This window comes from Pectinophora gossypiella, chromosome 5, assembly GCF_024362695.1.
Source record: "Pectinophora gossypiella chromosome 5, ilPecGoss1.1, whole genome shotgun sequence".
Lineage (NCBI taxonomy): Eukaryota > Metazoa > Arthropoda > Insecta > Lepidoptera > Gelechiidae > Pectinophora > Pectinophora gossypiella.
Genome location: NC_065408.1, coordinates 13,432,779 through 13,451,821, shown reverse-complemented (window position 1 = coordinate 13,451,821; position 19,043 = coordinate 13,432,779). Strand labels below are relative to the sequence as shown.

The 19,043-nt window shown below is 36.7% G+C and overlaps 1 protein-coding gene across 4 annotated transcripts in view; it reads left to right on the top strand.

Moving 5' to 3' along the window:
- Positions 1-18,640, top strand: part of LOC126367044 (facilitated trehalose transporter Tret1-like) — a 36,804-nt gene extending 18,164 nt beyond the window's left edge. For all 4 annotated transcript variants that reach the window (XM_050010429.1, XM_050010430.1, XM_050010427.1 and 1 more), the window contains 9 exons: positions 4,441-4,694; positions 5,083-5,241; positions 5,920-6,059; positions 12,092-12,324; positions 13,141-13,282; positions 14,542-14,668; positions 15,364-15,554; positions 15,830-15,968; positions 16,465-18,640. In XM_050010429.1, coding sequence (XP_049866386.1) covers positions 4,441-4,694; positions 5,083-5,241; positions 5,920-6,059; positions 12,092-12,324; positions 13,141-13,282; positions 14,542-14,668; positions 15,364-15,554; positions 15,830-15,968; positions 16,465-16,586 — 1,507 coding nt within the window. In that variant the 3' untranslated portion in view covers positions 16,587-18,640. The remainder of the gene's footprint in view (positions 1-4,440; positions 4,695-5,082; positions 5,242-5,919; positions 6,060-12,091; positions 12,325-13,140; positions 13,283-14,541; positions 14,669-15,363; positions 15,555-15,829; positions 15,969-16,464) is intronic.
- Positions 18,641-19,043: the final 403 nt, after the last annotated feature.

The following is a 19,043-nucleotide window of genomic DNA, read 5'->3' as shown; positions in this document are numbered from 1 at the left end:
TGTATACTATTATGTTACTATAGCTCTACTTACCAAGTAACCGTGGCGATATCTTAGTATTATTAATTATTACTTATCACCGTTTAAACGAGTAGGTAGTTATCACTTTTATACAACATTTATTATAGGTACTCTTTTATTTTAGTAAGAACTTTTAAAAGTAAAAAATAGTTTACTATCGACAGTCATACATATCTTAAATATTGCTTTGTACGTCATGACTGTGAGATAACCATTGCACAGTAGGTGGTCAATGAATGACATGACAATACTAATATCGGCACTCCTGCATTTGGTAGGTTTATGGCACTTTTATTACTCTTCCAAAAATATGACTCTTGGAACGCCCTTGAAACAACTGTAGTGTATATTTTTACGTATGAAACTTATATTGTAGGTTTGCTTTAAGTGGCAATAACAACTAACTATACAGGGTGTTAGTGACATCGTAACGAAAACTTTGAGGGATGATTCAGACCATGATTCTGAGTTGATATCAAGTGGAATTTTCCGTCGCAAATGTACGGAACAGAAAATAATTTAAAAAAACACAAAAATTTTCATGAATATTCCGACAGGAAATTAACTGAAGTAACTGATTTGACTACCTAATTGGAAACTAACCTTTTATGTACCTAACCATAAATTTAAAGCAAAAATATCATAGTAGGTACTAATCATAGTGTTCGCGGTTATTATCATAAAACTCATAAAACTGGGTTCTTACCGCGTTAAAATGAGGGATATAATACAGGCACATAATACATACTATTGTATTTTCTATAGATAAGTATTTAAGTAGGTACGTATAGTACTCGTCTTTACCGAACTGTAAAAATATACACTATTATAAATGAAAATTAAACAGCTTATAAGAACACGTGTTGATAAGGAGATACATAATCGCTGTGTTTACTATATCGAGCATATGTAAGTGACATCGTAACGAAAACTGAGGGAATGATTCAGACCACCAGATATTATTTTTGATTATTTTTTATTATTATTATTTATTTTTTTGTTATTATTTTTGAGATATTTTTATTGATTTATAAGTGACAAATTGTATTTCTAATGCTATAAATAAATATATTTTTTTTATTGATGATTCTGAGTTGATATCAAGTGGGACTTTTCCGTCGCAAAGATATGGAACTGCAATAATTAAAAAAGACTTCCACTTGATATCAACTCAGAATTATGGTCACTAACACCCATACGTACTTGTATGGCTACCTGCACATCTGTTAGTGACATCGTAACGAATACTAAGGAAGGAGATGATTCAGCTCATTATTCTGAGTTAATATGAAGTGGAATTTGGCATCGCAAAACAGCACACATGAAAGTTAGGAAGGTATACTTCTAGATTATTCCGTTAATTTGACGTATTTAATGCTTCTGATAATTGTCTTTAAGGTAGGTATAGGTTATCAAAGGTTATCAAATGTTTGTGTTGTCATTTTCTCAATATAAACACAAGATAACATAATAAGTTGTAAGTATTTGTCTTTTAAGTTTTTTTCTTAAAAATAGACTGTTAAGTATATTTATTCCTTATTCGAGGAAAGAAGTTCAAAGAATACATGTTTGGATCACAACATTAATCAATTACTTAGGTATGTACAAGATGTTAGTGGTATCGTAACGAATACTGAGGGGGATGATTCAGACCATGATTCTGAGTCGATATCAGTGGAATTTCCTGTCGGAAAATTCATGAATATCTTGTGTTTTCGTTTAAATTATTTTCAGTTCCATGCTTTTGCGACAGAAAATTCCACTTGAAATCAACAAGTTTCCGTTACGATGTCACTATCATCCTGTATACGTCCCACAGTTAGGAAAAGGTCTCCCATAATCAACCGGAGAGGGTATGGAGCAATTAATTTATTATGGTACCTAATTAAATTAATTCAATTTCTAAAATATCTTTATTCAGTAGGTAGCATAGTTACACTTTCAATCGTCCTTTTTACGCGTTTTTTTAAACGAACGTCTTATCCGCCTAAAACTACTGCAGCTTCTCACAACATGTATAACTGGGGAAAAGAAGCTGCAAGAAAAGCCTCGGCATAGAGCAGTAGTTTTTTTTTAAAGATAAAAAATATTGTTATACAATTTAGTATAGGTATTTGGCTGCGCTTGCGTAATTTAAAGAATTAACTGTATATTATACCGAGGTCTTCAAGATCTTGTTTATCTACTTATTGATAACCTAAGGAGATAGTTAATACAATACAACCTTTGTATTTCAGTTAGCCATTCATAAAATTGTTCTTATCTCTCCGATAGTACAGGAAGTAATCGTAATATGCGCGTAATGAACTCCCTCTTAATTAATTACGTTTTAAAATATTAAGGTAAAGTTAGGTCGAAAGTGTTCTTTCGAATTTTAGCTTGTGACTTTTGTTATTAATTGTACAAATAACGCACAATTCTTGTATCTTCACCCCGATCCCGACCCCGCCGGCGTGGTCGACGATTTCCCTCATTCAGCGCTTATCGCTATCGACCCACTAGGGTCGATTAATTCTTTCAAATAAATTTCCTCTAAGACGACGCCCTGAGCCGAGGTTCGCGCCCAACTGGGCACCCTCAGGCCTGTTGTCTTAAACGTTGTACCGGGTTAGAGCCTTCAGCGCTCAGGGCGATGATTCAGACCATGATTCTGAGTTGATATCTACTGGAATTTACAGTCTAAAAATTCATGAATATTTTTGTGTCTTTTTTAATTATTTTCAGTTCCATACATTTGCGACGGAAAATTCCACTTGATATTAACTCAGAATCATGGTCCGAATCATCCCCCTCAGTATTTACGATGTCACTAACACCCTGTATATAGAATACAAAGTAAGTAGGTTTTTCAAAAGCATGAAAAGTATTAATCATATATAGACATTGGTGATTATATTACATATTATTATATTTCTTAACGACGGCAATCATTATTATGTAATGTTTATGTATAAATAGCGTAATCGTAATAACATTATCTCAAATAGCACAGATTACTAAATCGTTGTTGCTCTATAGGCATGAACTGGGAGTGAATACCTACTACTTATAGGGTCTTTTAACTGTAAACAATAATAATAAAAAAATCTGTAAGTCAATGTGGTGAAGACCGTCTGGGCTAAAATACCGTCTATTGCCAATAACTTCTAAATTTGAATAACTAGCGCCTTACGTCTTTGTCGATAAAATAGTCCCTAAAGAGCCAGTCCGAACTAAAAACCGTAGATGGGGCTAGTATGATTAGTTTGGACAATATCGGTCCTGCAATTTTTTTTACCATTTCGCGCTCTAGAATGCAGTGGCCAGTGGCGGATTTTTGATCAAAAAAAGTGGCAAATCGGAGAATTCTCAGAAGTTTTTCTGATCACTTAGGTTATTTATTGATCCATTAATGTATTCGTTAAATATATTGCAGGAATATAGGTTTTAGTTAGAATTTATACCAGTGTGAAATTTTAAATTAGAAAATATAATAGTTGGAAAGACCGTCTACATTAAGAGAGGGAAGTCCGTCATATGCCGATCTTGCCTCAATCCAGATATTGACAACTATTACAGCAGAGCGTATTTTATGCAAGACTAGTGAGATAGTATTTTGTGTCCCATTCTGTTAATATTTTGTGTTTGTGTGTGTTCATATTATAAATCTTATTGACTTATGACTAATATTAAGTAATATGTGTACGTCACATAGTCTACCACCAGACAATCAAGACGCTTAATTTAGTGACACCTCATTTGTTTAACTCTGATAAGTGTTTTAGGGGTTAGGAGGGAACAAACGTGTATACACACATACATAGACACATAGCGCATAACCCTCCTTTTGTTTCACCGCAGTCGGGGAAACAATATGAAGAAATGTTTACAACCACTGTCACCAAAGATATGCCGGTCTTGCCTTGTTTCATAAAAATAATCATTTATCTATGTAATGAAAGCCTTATTCATAAATCGGTAAAGTACGTATCAGAATGACATTGTTGGTTCACCGCCTGAAAGTATTTTTATACCTCCAGGCCTACGATTTCTTACTAATAATGCGTTTTTCCTTTTGTGGACGGACTTGCCTCACACTGCATTGAAAGACCGTCTACTTTGACATGTTTTAAAAAAACGATTGTATATCAAAAGATTACGGCGTTTTCTCTTATATTTAGACTTATAAACATAGCCAAGTAAATTATCTATCATACCCGATCATTTGACTTGGTCTACAAATAATATCTTCTTCAATAAACTCAATCAAACTCAAATTTTAGAACAGTATGCCGGTCTTCCCCACATTGACTTATAAAATCCGTGATAATCTTGTTCGGAAAACGCGTGACTCAAACCGTAGTGTCACGGTTCACGGTTTGAACCTATGCTAGATTAGAATGAATCTCCAAATACTAACTTCCTCGTACTTTTTTCCAGAGCGGACTCAACCCCAATCATCAAGAATGGGAAAGGCTTACCTCTCATCTCAAAGACGCCTCTACCAGAGAAGCCGGTTAAATCCAGTAAGGCCGACCGGGGGAAGGCTCTCAAGCAGATCCTGGCGTCTTTCGTGGCTAACCTGGGCACCATCAACACTGGCATGGCCTTCGGGTTCTCAGCCACCGCCCTGCCACAGATGAAGAAAGAAGACTCCTCCATACACATCACTGAAGACGAGGCGAGTTGGATAGGTATGGTTACATTTTTCCAACTATTTTTTTTTTTTGTAAGTAGTAAACCCACTTGTCCGTCATTTTCCCTCTTTCAGCCACCAGGATCGATTATTTTTTTCAAATACAATCCTCTCAGACGACGACGCCCTGAGTCGCGGTTTGTGCCAAACCAGACACCTTCAGGCATGTTGTCTTAAAGTACTTACCGAGTGAGAGCCCTCAGCGCTCTCCACTGGTCCGGCTAAGTAGTTAAAGCCATAATGCGGCAAATCTACGATCAGTCACGTCACCAAATAAACCAAAGGAACCAAATAAAAAATATTGGAATGTCAACGATCTTTGGACTAGAATGCCACTCTGATTATATAAGTTGTACGTCTCTTAATAACATAATTCATCATTCCAGCTAGTTTAAGCGCAGCCGGGACGCCAATCGGCTGCGTTTTAAGCGGCTACCTGATGGACAACATTGGTAGGCGGCCGACCCTTATCATCACAGAAATTCCTCTCATCCTCGGCTGGTTGCTCGTTGCCTTCGCGCAGAATGTGCCTATGATATATATCGGTAAGTACAGAGCTACAATGGCTTTCAGCTGCATATCATCCCATGTATTTAAAGCCGAGCTTTGGTCTTCTGCGATATGGGGAATTATTTATTATGGATGACGGGTTAGCGAAATGTTGGCTCTGTCCATCTTGGAACTTCCATGTAATGTTCCATGGTTTGTGGCTCTGTTTGAATGGCAATAAATAAATGATTATCACGTCCTCAGCGGTGAAGGAAAACATCGTGAGGAAACCCTCATTCCCGAGAAATGCATTTTCGGAGGTATGTGACCTAACCTGTATTGGGCTGGTTTTCCCTTCGCGGGTTGGAAGGTCAGACAGGTAGTCGCTTCTGTAAAAACCGGACCTTTCAAATCTTCAGGTTAGGTAATGGACTCTGTGAAAAAGGAGATAGTGCTAGGGAGATGATGTACGTTAGTGGCAATGTCAACAACGTGGCATTATTATAGAATGTGGCCTCAAGACTTATCAAATCTTCAGGTTAGGTGAGCGGACCCTGTGAAACCGGGACAACCTAGAAGATGATCCCAATGATGATGCATCGATGTGTTCGTAAATGTGAGCCGTTGCGCCAATCGTGTCGTGATTGCGTTTGTCAGTCATTTCTTGCATCCTTAAAAAAACAGTCTGGGTTTTTCAAGACAGGAAACTAATGAAAGTTATTTTATCTTTACAGGTCGGCTGCTCATAGGCCTAGGATCCGGCATGGTAGGAGCACCAGCCAGAGTATACACCTGCGAAGTGTCACAGCCACATCTCCGAGGCATGTTGGGAGCCCTGGCGTCTGTGGGGGTCTCCACTGGTGTTTTGATACAGGTGAGTTTCTACCAGGGTCATTTTCATAGAATAAAGAATATTATTACGTAGGTGTAGAACGGCAACTCTCCGTCCCGCACCGATGGGGGACTTTCCAATCGACGTTCCCCAAACGCACGATAGATGGCGTTGTTCACTTTTAACGTGATAATTAAGTACGGTCACGAGCATTAATATGTACTTATACACTTTGGTACCATGTCACATTACCATGTTTGATAAATTGAACTGTAAGTCTCACTAAATGTCTAATATGTTAGTGCGACAGAGTCCTAAAGTGGGTACATTATATTTCTCATGACTGTACCTATTTTCTCATTGCTGGGGTAAGTTACGGCCTCTGTGGTCCAGTGGTCGAGCGTTGGACTCACGATCCGGAGGCCCCGGGTTCGAATCCCGGTGGGGACATATCACAAAAATCACTTTGTGATCCCTAGTTTGGTTAGGACATTACAGGCTGATCACCTGATTGTCCGAAAGTAAGATGATCCGTGCTTCGGAAGGCACGTTAAGCCGTTGGTCCCGGGTACTATATTTATACTGATGTAAGTGAGTAATCGTTATATGAGCCATGTCAGGGGCCTTTGGCGGCTCAATCATAACCCTGACACCAGGGTTGATGAGGCTGGTATTCCACGTTCCAGTTTTGCATGTTGCTAAATTGCATATTTATTACTAAGATGTAATAAATAAATAAATTTCAACAACTAACTAACTAAAATACAATGCATGAACTTCTTCAACGTGTTGGAAGAAAGATATGGCAAAGACAACACCAATATAAGCAGCAATTATATTAATTAGCGGCCACTGACTTCCATAGCAGAGTATAGTCGTAAAACTCACACAAACAATTCGTTCTGAAGTATAAAATCCATTGAGATAATAGCGCTGAGTCCTAATATGGACCATTTATCGTATACGTATGGTAGAATAACTTTTATAATAAGAAAATATATTCCTCTTTTTTATCGTGTGGGTTGTGAGGTGGATTACCAACCTCAGCAACCATGGTGTCAGGGTTATTGAGCCGCCAAAGGGCTCTGACATCGCTCAAAAATAAATAAAAGAATACTTTGTAAGTACTTATGTCATTCTGCACGATCCTGTCTAACTCTTTGTAGATTTATTTATTTCTTTCCGTTTATGTTGTACTTTTTATTACAGTTTTTCCATCTTGTCCTGACGAGTATTTTCATTCATCGTACATTATAATCCCCTGATCACAAAGGGTTAAAAATGCCACATCGAAACAATTCATTTAAAAAAGCAATATGGCAATTTGACATTTGCGCATATAAAGGTATGTGCGAAGTCATTAAACGAAAGTCGTATGAATTGGGTAGTTTCCTAGGTCAAAGACAAATTATGATTTTTTTATTACTTACCTACTAAATAAAGAGGATAGGTGACAAAAACGTGTTCTTTTTTCCATTTAAGTACCTTATTTATGAATTTTAAGAAAGAAAAATGTAATAATAAGTACGACGTTTTGTCACGATTTTTTATGACTTCACGTCAGGTTGTTTTTTATACAAATTCCATAGTAATATCGTGTTTTGACGTTCAGTAAAAAGTAACTGATTTGACTAGTTCGAAACTACTTTATTGCATAGAGTGAGATTTTGCTTCATTAGGTAGGACGAGCTTCTGCGAGCAATAAATAAAATATAGTCATTCTTTTGTAGTTGTCACACTGGATACATATATCTTTTGTTTTTGATCTGAAATGATATAACGCTATTAAAAAGGAATTTAGTCGCTCAATATGTTGTTTGTTATAGGAATTTATTTCTAGAATGTCTGGAAGCTATTCTACAAATACCCCATACTAAGATTATAAGTGGGAAAGTGTATGTGTGTGCCTGTCTATTTGTCTGTCCGTCTTTCATGGCAAAACGGAGCGACGAAATAGGTGAACAGATGGATAGTGACATGGCTACTTTCTGTCTCTTTCCAACCCCCCACTTCCTTAACATGGGGGGTGGAACTTTAAATAGAGAATTCCGCAATTTTCAATGTAGAAAGATAAAAATTGGTATGCGGTCTATTTGTGACTAACAAAACAATCGTGCATCATTTTTTGTGTTGGAAATCTTCCTCCAGCCCTTTCCAAGAGGGGGTGAAATTATATGGAACTTTTCGCAGTTTTCAAGGTAGGAAGCAAAAAATTGGTATATTAGGAGAGGGGAACCGTACGAATTTACGATTTCGAAGTAATAAACGACGGTGGTACCTTGAAAAGGACCAAATTTTTGTAGTCGTAAAGGCCGAGCACTTCAAGTACAAATTTTAAAGTGTTAGAGTTATCCGATCGGGTTCAAATTAAGTGGAGACCTATGTAAGGATGAACAGAAGACATTTTTGAAAAAAATACGTTTTTTTTTTAGTTCTTCCTGAAGGACTCCCGGTTTAAGTCACTACTTTTAGTAAAATCTGAAAAATATTATTATTATAAAGGGTTATGTATTTTTTCATTAACATACATACCTATTTGTACGTCATAAATATGTGTATATACTTACATATTTAAATATAAAATAAGTAACGAGTTTTAGTTTTTATGATGTAGTTTGTGATTAGTCCCTCTGGAAGTACATTAGGTTTTTATTATTAGGAAAGAAATTAATTCATGGTGTCAGTCTAGATCATCATTAGAAGGAAAAAGGAAATAAAATGAAGACGGTAGTTTTTTTTAATAATAAGATCACGTAAGTAAGTCAGTCTATACCGGTATGATTTAATCACATATAACAATTTAAAAAAGTATTTGAAAAATATCCGGACATGACACCTAAAGTCCCTTGCAAAGGACTAAAAAAGTTTGCTTTCATATTGCTAACGATATCGATACGAAATTGATAAAATAACTATGCCATGTTGTTGATTATTATATTACCTGCGATTTCTGAAAATAATGTGTATGAAAAACTACGAAATTCGATTATTGACTTGATTTTTTTTTTACCTCGTCGCCGTGTGCGCACCATCTTTACCAATAAAATGACAAATTACGACAAGTGATACATATTTCTTTTTTATTAAAGCCACCTATTCACGAAATTGAATGAACTAGTTCATAGACAAAATACTTTTTTTCTCAATCGGCGCAAAGGTTTGAATTAAATTGACAGGCAAAGTTTTGGTACTTTTAAAAGTACCTTCGTTGATTATTAGAACAAACTATTTCAAAACCTTCGGCTTTTATGACTACAATTATTTGGTCCTTCTCAGAGGACCCCAGGGCTTACGAGGTTAAAACGAGAGCGAAGCCGCGGGCAAAAGCTAGTAATAACATATTATACATCAATGCATTCTACATAATCCTGAGATTACTTATATGTATAATTTCAGATTTAGAATCTTATCCTTGTACCTACTTTTAATATACTTACAGGCTGTTAGTGACATCGTAACGAATATTCGATGATTCAGACCATGATTCTGAGTTAATATTAAGAAAATATTATTATTTTTATTATTATTTTTGCGTTGCAAAATTCATGTCTTTTTTAGTTTTTTAAAATTATTTTCAATTCTATTCTTTGGCGATGGAAAATTCCACTTGACATTAACACAGAATAATCATATTATTGTTCTCAAAATACTTGTCAACTGGCATAATAAGAAAGGTATTCATCGTCTGTGATTGACTATATTAAACTAAACTAATAATTATATAAATTTAATTAATTAATTAAATTTAACCTAATTAATTGAAATTAATTAATTAATTAATTTAATTTAATTTAAAAATTTAATTAATTAATATAACAAATCAGCTGAATCGTCCCCATCTGTATTTACGACGTCACTTACACCCCGTAGAGGTACATACGATAGCCATACAAGTAGATAACGGTGTTAGTGACACCGTAACGAATACTGAGGGGGATGATGCAGACCATGATTTCCTTTCGGAAAATTCCACTTGATATCAACTCAGAATCATGGCCTGAATCTTCCCTCAAAGTTTTTACGATGTCACTAATACCCTGTATACAGTAAGCAGTAACATGTATCACCTGACTTCCATCAAAACTTATGTTAACATCACGCAACATTTGCATGTTTGACGTATGCCATTATCTAACAATGTCGCGTTGTTTGGTCCTGTGACAGATCTAATTTTACTTGGTTCAACAACGCTCGATTATCGCTATCACAACCGGGGCGTGTGACTGATGCAAAAATGTTTGCGATAAATATTTAATATTGTTTAGAAATAAGTACCTAGATTTTGTAATGAACGGCTATTTCATTTAATACACATACATACATAAACTCACGCCCGTAATCCCTAATGGGGTGGGCAGAGCCACAAGTAATCAAAGACAACTTGCAGCCACTGTTGATACGGTGTCGTAAGCTGGATATGATGAACCTTATGGTGATAAGGGATCAGCCTATCGCCCATAACATTAGTCCATCATGTTAGAGGACACATAATAAAACTAACACTCGTCTACTACTCGTTTCATTTAATATAATTTATGAAATTCTGATTACTAAATAAAGGCAGACCTAAAGGTGACAAGAAACATTTTCTTTATTCTATTTAACATATTTATGAATTTTAATAAAGAAAAATGTAATAATAAGTGCGATATTTTGACACGTTTTTCTATGACGTCACAGGTTGCTTTTTTCATACAAATTCCATAGTAACTTCGTGTTTTGACGTTTATTAAACGTAACTGATTTTACTATTTGGATACTACCCTATTGTTAACAGCCTCTCAACCACGGAGGCCGTGCAACTCTCAAGAAAACGAAAGTGGAAGGAGAGTCATTGAATACAGTGTTACTAATGTAGGTGTATATATATATATATAAACAGCCTATATACGTCCCACTGCTGGGCACAAGCCTCCCACAAATCAACCGAAGAGGGTATGGAGCATACTCCACCACGCTGCTCCACTGCGGGTTGGTGGAGGTGATTGTGCTAGCAGCCTGGGACTAACGGATTGATCACAAAGTACCTTATTTGTGTGTTACGTCCCCACTGTGATTCGAACCCGGGACCTCCGGATCGTGAGTCCAACGCTCAACCACTGGACCACGAAGGTCGTTAAATGTACGTGTATGCCCTCCGTAATGTTCATATAGTGACTGGTGTTAGTTCATGTAACCACATTTAACATCCTAGTGTAAATATACATTAGATATATTTGGACAAACAGCTGTTCCGTTTGCCATCTTTCAGTACTGCGCGATGTTTTTCATACACGTGTTACGATTACGATATCTTACGTAACTGTTAATAAGAATGTCCAGGAACTATTTATACGTGTGGATTCTGTCTGTTTCGTGCTGATGTTATTTTTAACTCGACCAGTTAAGTAGGTACATGATGTAGAAAAATCTTCGGTGTACCTACTTTAATATCTTTTCTGTTATAGAACATATTTTAATCTGCCAGTTGCAATAAGTATAAGTTACTAAAACTTTTGTTTTATTCAAAATACATTATGCCTTTTTAAGTTTCAAGTAAGTAGGTATTGGAACCCTATTTATCACGAGGGTTACCTGTAAATAGCCTATCACTTTCAACATAATAGCAGTGAAATCGTGAATGAACCCAATTTTATTTTATAGTGAAAATAATTCAGCGTAGCTATGTAAAATTATACCTACCTAGTCAGGTAGGTATGTACGCACTAGACTAAAAGAATATTCGTTACAACTGACAACTCATTATGGTCCATTCTCTTATGATGGTCATGATTATATCCCATTAGGTCAGAGGCAAGATGACCAAAGTACCCTCATCGACACCTCATCGACTTCAATCAATACTTAAGTAATATCATTTTTTTTTATTTTATTTTATATAGGGTTTTTTTCTATACAGAATATGCCACCCTCATAGTTCTTACAATATTATAGGTTTAACCTACGTTTCTCTGCCACCTTAAATAACTTATAAAGTGCCTTAGCGTCGTCCGAAGTAGGGGAGGCCAAGACACTATTACATATAAAGTAATATCATTTATTTAACATAAAAAAATCGTTTCCATTCGTTTCAGTACGTAATCGGCAGTGCGACATCATGGAACATTCTAGCTGGGATATCGGCCATCGTCCCTATAGCGTCGCTGTTAGGAATGCTGCTCATACCAGAGTCCCCGAACTACCTCCTGACTCAGGACAAGAGGGAGAGGGCAGAGAAATCCCTCCTCAAGCTGAGAGGGTCGACATGTGATGTTGATGGGGAGATAGCAAGGATGATCGCGTTTAAGGAGAAGAATCACGTAGAGCCGTAAGTATTGAGCGAATTCAACGGATTTTTTATATTACGTATTAGAGGGAAACACTACGTGAGCATACGAAATAAATTTGCTTACTGGAAAGATTTTTGAACCAAAATTTAACCTAATTAAAGTGAAAATAGGGCATTTGACTTGAGCAAAGATAAATTGTTAAATGTTAAACTATGCTAATCTAGAAAATGAAGCTAAACTAAAATGCTCTATAAATTAATCTAATTTTCACTTTTTGACTTATTTTCAATAACTTTTGACCACGTTCATTGATAATGACAACGACATTCGATAGGTCTCCCATAATACCAGCGCCGCGGCCCGCGCTAAGCACGTGTCACGGCATTATGCTGAGGGAGATCCTTTTTTTATTTTGGGCGCCTCCATTGTGTATTTAATGTCTGTATTATTTGTCTTTTTGTCTTTGTTTTTTTTTCTATTTTTTTTTTTATTTCTGTAATGTAAGTTTGTAAATGTGGCGTCCAATATGGAAATAAAAATTTTCTTTCTTTCTTTCTTTCTTTCTTTACATAATTGGGCACATTCCATCCCGAACATTTTCTTTTAAGTACTAATACGTTTCCTGAAAACTATCTCATTTAAATAAGTAGTCAAGTAATCTACTGACAAAAAAATATGTAATCCCACAACACTACAATGTAGGACCATGCTCCAAGGACTATGTCAGAACTTTGAGGTCTGAGGCCTGAGTTTCTGAGTTTTTACTTTTTTTGAGTACATCAGAAGCAAGAAAACATTCTTAAACGATTGTTAGTTAGAGACTTCTTTTTATAAAATATTCTGAACTTTTCCAGACTAAAAGGACCTAAAGAAATTATAAAGGCGGTTCTCGCACCATCTGCTATGAAGCCGTTCTGTATCCTCGCGATCTACTTCTTCATCTACCAGTGGTGTGGAGTCAACACCATCACCTTCTACGCGGTTGAAGTGTTTGGGGTAAGAAACTGTAGAATACCTAGATAACTACTTAAAATGTATTTGGAAGGAAAATATTTTAAAATTCACAGCTGCCAAATCGACATAACAGCATCACGTTTATATCCAGGCAGATGTATAGTATACAGGGTGTTAGTGACAATGTAACGAAAACTGAAATAATGAGTATGAAGCGAAATTTTCTGTCGGAAAGTATGGAACTGAAAATAATTAAAGAAAACACTTAAATTTTCATGAATTTTTCGACAGGAAAGTGGCATTTCCTGTCATCAACTCAGAATCATGGTCCGATTCATCCCCTTCAATACTCGTTACGTACTTGTAATAGCTACCTGTACGTATTTGTACGGCGTGTAAGTGACATCGTAATGAATAATGACGGGGATCATTCAGCTCAATATCCTGAGTTAATATCAAATGGATTTTTCCATCGCAAAAGTATACAATTGAAAATAATACAAAATAAAATAATAATAAAAAATACAAAAAAATCATGAATTTTGCGACGGAAAATTCCACTTGATATTAAGTCAGAATCATAGTCTGAGTCATCCCCCTCAGTATTCGTTACGATGTCACTAACAACCTGTATACACTCAAACCTCGCCCAATGCCATTATTTTATTTTTTTATTTTATTTGGCACACCAACAGTTACTACAATAATTCATGTATAAATTACATTTCAAAAGACTTAAAAACTAATTGCGTAACTAATTAAAGATGAGCACCGCATGCAATAGAAAAGAATATAACAAATACAAACGATGTTTGTTTTTGTTGACTCAAACAATGAAAACATACTAAAAAAATAACATACTATGTTGAAACTTCACAAAAATATAGCTTATACATAACACGGAATATACGAGCTATAACTTAAAAAAAGTCCGAAAATCTATGATTACAAACTGATTCGCGGGCGACCAGCGTAGCGATCAGCCAACTTCAATTTCAATCACTTTCAAAATTCCTTTGAATTTGATTGGTTGAAATTGACAACTCTTGTAAACAAGATAAACTCCTGAAAACCACGTGATAACAATTCTTTTCTCGTGAAATCTTTGATTCAAATCAAATCCGTGCCAATATAATGAAAGTCACTCGTGCTCTGAACAGCGTTATCACGGATATTACGACAGTACATGGCGTAAAAATAACTAGCGTCAGCCCTTTTGGGCCGTGCTCCATATATTCTACAAATAACTCTCATCGTATCTACGTGTTAACATTTTTGACACAGTTCTCTTATATTTGTAGGCATCCGGGGCGACTTTGGACAAGTATTGGCTGACCATATCTATGGGCATTCTTCGCGTCATCTTCACTGTCGTTGGCTGCATCATGTGCAGGAGATTCGGAAGGAGACCCCTTACTTTTGTTTCTGGTAAATTATAGACTACTAGCGGCCGCTCGCGACGTTTTATCCCCTAAGGAGTGGAGTTTCATAAATTCCATTCTTAGCGGATGTCTACACCCAATAATGAACCTATCTGCCACAAGTTTGTAGATGTTAAAGTTTCTGAGATTTCGTTATTAATCAGTATTAATCAACACGGCCTCCGTGGTCCAGTGGTTGAGCGTTAGACTCACGATCCGGAGGTCCCGGGTTTGAATTCCGGTGGGGAAATATCACAAAAATAACTTTGTGATCACGTTATTGATAATAACTTTGTAAGTTTGGTTAGGACATTACTGGTTGACCACCTGATTGTCCGAAAGTAAGATGATCTGTGCTTCGGAAAGCACGTCAAGCCGTTGGTCCCGGTTACTACATAGTGATATCAGTAAGTAGTCGTTACATGAATGACCTGACACCAGAGTTGATGGGGTTGGTAATGCACCTCACAACCCGCACGATAGAAGAAGTAAATGGTATTTCACTTTCATGCGTATATTGGTATTTATTACGTGTCAGTCATTCTCATGTAGTTTTTGGCTAATAGCTGAATCTGTTTTTATATCATCTTGCCTGATCTGGTGAGGTTTATAATTGCAGTAACTGAACAGAAACGCCTATCAACACGCTTTTCTAGTAGCTGACACAGGCAATAGTTAACGATATTTTCTCCATGTTTCCAGCCATCGGCTGCGGTTCGACTATGATCTCTCTGGCCATCTATATGTATTTCGTGAGCTACTGGAAGGCCAACAACCAGCCGCCCATGTACTCCTGGATCCCAGTGGCCAGTATCTTCATCTTCATGATCTGCTGTACCCTCGGGTATCTTATTATACCCTGGGTCATGATTGGTGAAGTGTATCCTACGCAGGTTAGTTGCCAACTTAACAGAGATTGTTTGTTAATTTTTGTGGTAGTAGTGCACTCATCTGCTATAAAACATTCAATACTTTTTTTGGCATAAGTTTTACGCATACTTGCGTGATCGTTAATTGTCTGTAGGTACTTATTTTTATGCATTTATAAACATCATATTTATGGTACGCCTTAGTCTTTTTTATTTACAAAACTACTTTCTGCGACATTGCTATTCAGAAAGTACAAGGCGTTTAGATTTTTTTTATAGCCACATGTTATCTGTTACAGGTACGAGGAGTGATCGGTGGTCTAACAACCATGGCTGCTCACCTCTCCGTGTTCTCCGTAGTCAAGACCTTCCCCTTCTTGAAGCACGCTCTCAACGACTACGGTGTCTTCGCTCTTTACGGCTCTATGTCTATATGTGGTGAGTTTCTTTTGTTAGTTATAAGTTCTGGCATTGTCTATTATATAGCAATCGCTTCATTGCCTCCTTCTTTACCTCTAAAAATTAGTACCCAGCAAGTACCTAAACAATCTCCGAGCAATCGTTCTACCATGTTGCAATAATTATGTTATATGCCTCACGCAATGCCTCAATAGTCATGAATCTGTTAGGGTAGTGAAAATAAGTGAAGGTTGTAGCTTAAAAGGCCCTCAATCAGTGGCGGCCCTAGCAAAATATTTAGGTGGCGCAGGACAGTGGGTGTCTCAAAATACAGCTTTTTCCGATTAGTTAACGGTCATTGAAATATATCTAATTAAATCTTTTCAAAATATCTTTTACGGCCTTCCATTAAATGTATGAGTTTTATGTGGCCGCTATGAGGTCTCATTCACAGGGCAGGTGTGCCTAATCCAGTTAATCTCTGTTGTAAGGCTGTTTTTTTTTCTAGTTGATGAAATATTTTCTAACCTTCCAGGTATCGCCTTCTTCTACTTTTTCCTGCCTGAGACAAAAGGTAGGACCTTGCAAGAAATCGAGGATTACTTCTGTGGGAGAACCAAAACTCTGAAGAAGAACAGCTCACTTGATAATGCGTGATAAATTCCTTGAGGAAGAAAACTTAATTTAGTGTACGATTACGATCACGAGGTAGTTAGAGGTACAGCTGTATGATGAACTATGTACCCGCGTTACCGACCTTATTAGACCAACGTGGTGGCATGGAATAAGGAATAATACTACGTATAGAACGGCAACTCTCCGCTCCCCACCAGCGGCTGAGCTAGGTTTACCTCATCCCCTCTCGGTGTTACTTTAGTCTTCAATCGTATGGGCGTCAGACATCACACACAGATGCGCGTGTACGATATCGTCAATGAGTAGTGTCTGTACAAAACGAGGTGCTTTATATGAAGAGTCCGGGTTGTAGTGGTGATAAGCTATATCGCCGTCTGTAATGGTCGATAGCCAACTAAGTTAGTTATCCGAGGCCGATATTACGAGAATGAGGATCAAAGATCACAAGAGTTCTGGCTCATTATTAAAAATAAATTGAATTGTTTTACTATTTACTGAAACATTACTTAAACTAAACGAAAGAATGGAATGACGAATATTTGATCCGGTATGATAGACAAGATCATTTTGGCTAGACCAGACTATAGAAATAAAATAAACACAAAAATTTGGTGTTATATTAACGTAATAATTTAAGTGAGGATGTATTTTTAGAACGCGTAAGCGCGAAAAATACTCTATATCTATGGTTAAAATGTACAATTTTCGAACCCAGTTGAATATTTTTCAAAGTCTGAATGTTTGTGCCTTAAGAGTTAAGATAAAAGTAAAACTGTATATTTTGATGAAGTATTATGTTGAACTAACTCGTATATTTTAATGATTATGAGAAATAATATATTTTTAGAGACATATTTTCAATGTTAGCTGCCTTTAGGCAAATGGAGTCTATGTAAGTTCACTTGGTGCAATTTGTAAGTAGAATTTATTAAAGTAAGTGCCTTCATATTTGTTGCTGGACAAGTAGAATGACTGTTGTCATATTTCATGGAAGTATTTTTCATATCCTTATGAAACTTAGATATATTTTATATATAGATCCAAATTCGATTCTGCTCCGCACCAGTCTTGTCAACCTTGGCAGTTGCTTCTAAATACATTTTTTTTTACCTTTGATGGGTTTGCTCTTGGCCCCAGACTTGCCCGAAGGCATTGACGAGGCCTAAGATGGAACGAGCTCGCCCAGAAGATGCTTGTAACTTTAGTCTTGAAATCACCCGGGTTATATGCATTCGGAAATACAGAAGACGTCAGAGAATTTCAGTCCTTAGCAGTGCGCGTAATAAATAGGTACTTACTTAAAGACGGTACTGAAGTATCGACGCCCGAAATACGTAACATAAGATCCCCATGAGCCGATTACTCTAGCCATAGAGGCGACCAATCAGCTCGACAAACACTTCAGGACTCGCAACACCGACCCACCGACGTGGTCGACGATATTATTCAGCGCTTATCGCTAGCCCACTAGGGTCGATTAATTCTTTCAAATAAAGGTAATCTTCTGAGACGACAGACGCTGAGGTTCGCACCCAACTGAGCACTCTTAAGCTTGCCTTAAATTTTTTACTGGGTGTCATTTGCGATAAATGTACAATTAAACACATCAAAAAATGTATACAGAATTTATATACGAGTGTATACAATTTTCATGAATTTTCCGACAGGATATTCCACTTGATGTCAATTCAGAACCATGGTCTTCAACATCCCCCTCAGTATTCGTTACGATGACACTAACACCCTGTACGTATATAGGTTCAAAATGACCACGCCCAAAAGTCATTCAAGTTAAAACTTTTAAATTATCTATAAAAATACAAATATGTAATTAAATCAATATACAGCATAGTCAGCATTGCATAATATGAATAAATGATAAGCAGCAGAGATTATTAATAAATAAATTATGATATTATGCATTTTGGTACATATCACACCACTGGTCGTACCACTGTTAATGTATAGTTTAGTTTAAGTATTTATATAAATGTTTAAGTAAGAATAAATGAAAGCATTTGTGATAGAATAGTCTTACACGTCAAAGAACAAAAATAAATACAAGTACAAACTGTTATTTTCGTTTTATTTGGTACCCAATGTATTACTTGAGTCCAGAGGTAACCCGATGCAATTCGAATACCTACATATTATATAAAAACCGTACTAGAAGCCTACAACTTACTGTGGTGGAACTAATCATCATCATTGTAAGAACCCGTTATTATGTGCTTTAATTATAATCATCATCAGCCGTACGACGCCCACTGCTGGGCATAGGCCTCCCCCAAGGATCTCCACGACGATCGGTCCTGCGCTGCCCGCATCCAGCGGCTTCCCGCGACCTTCACCAGATCGTCGGTCCACCTTGTAGCGGGCCTACCCACTGAGCGTCGTCCGACACGTGGTCGCCATTCTAGAACCTTTCCGCCCCATCGGCCATCGGTTCTCCTCGCTATGTGTCCTGCCCACTGCCAC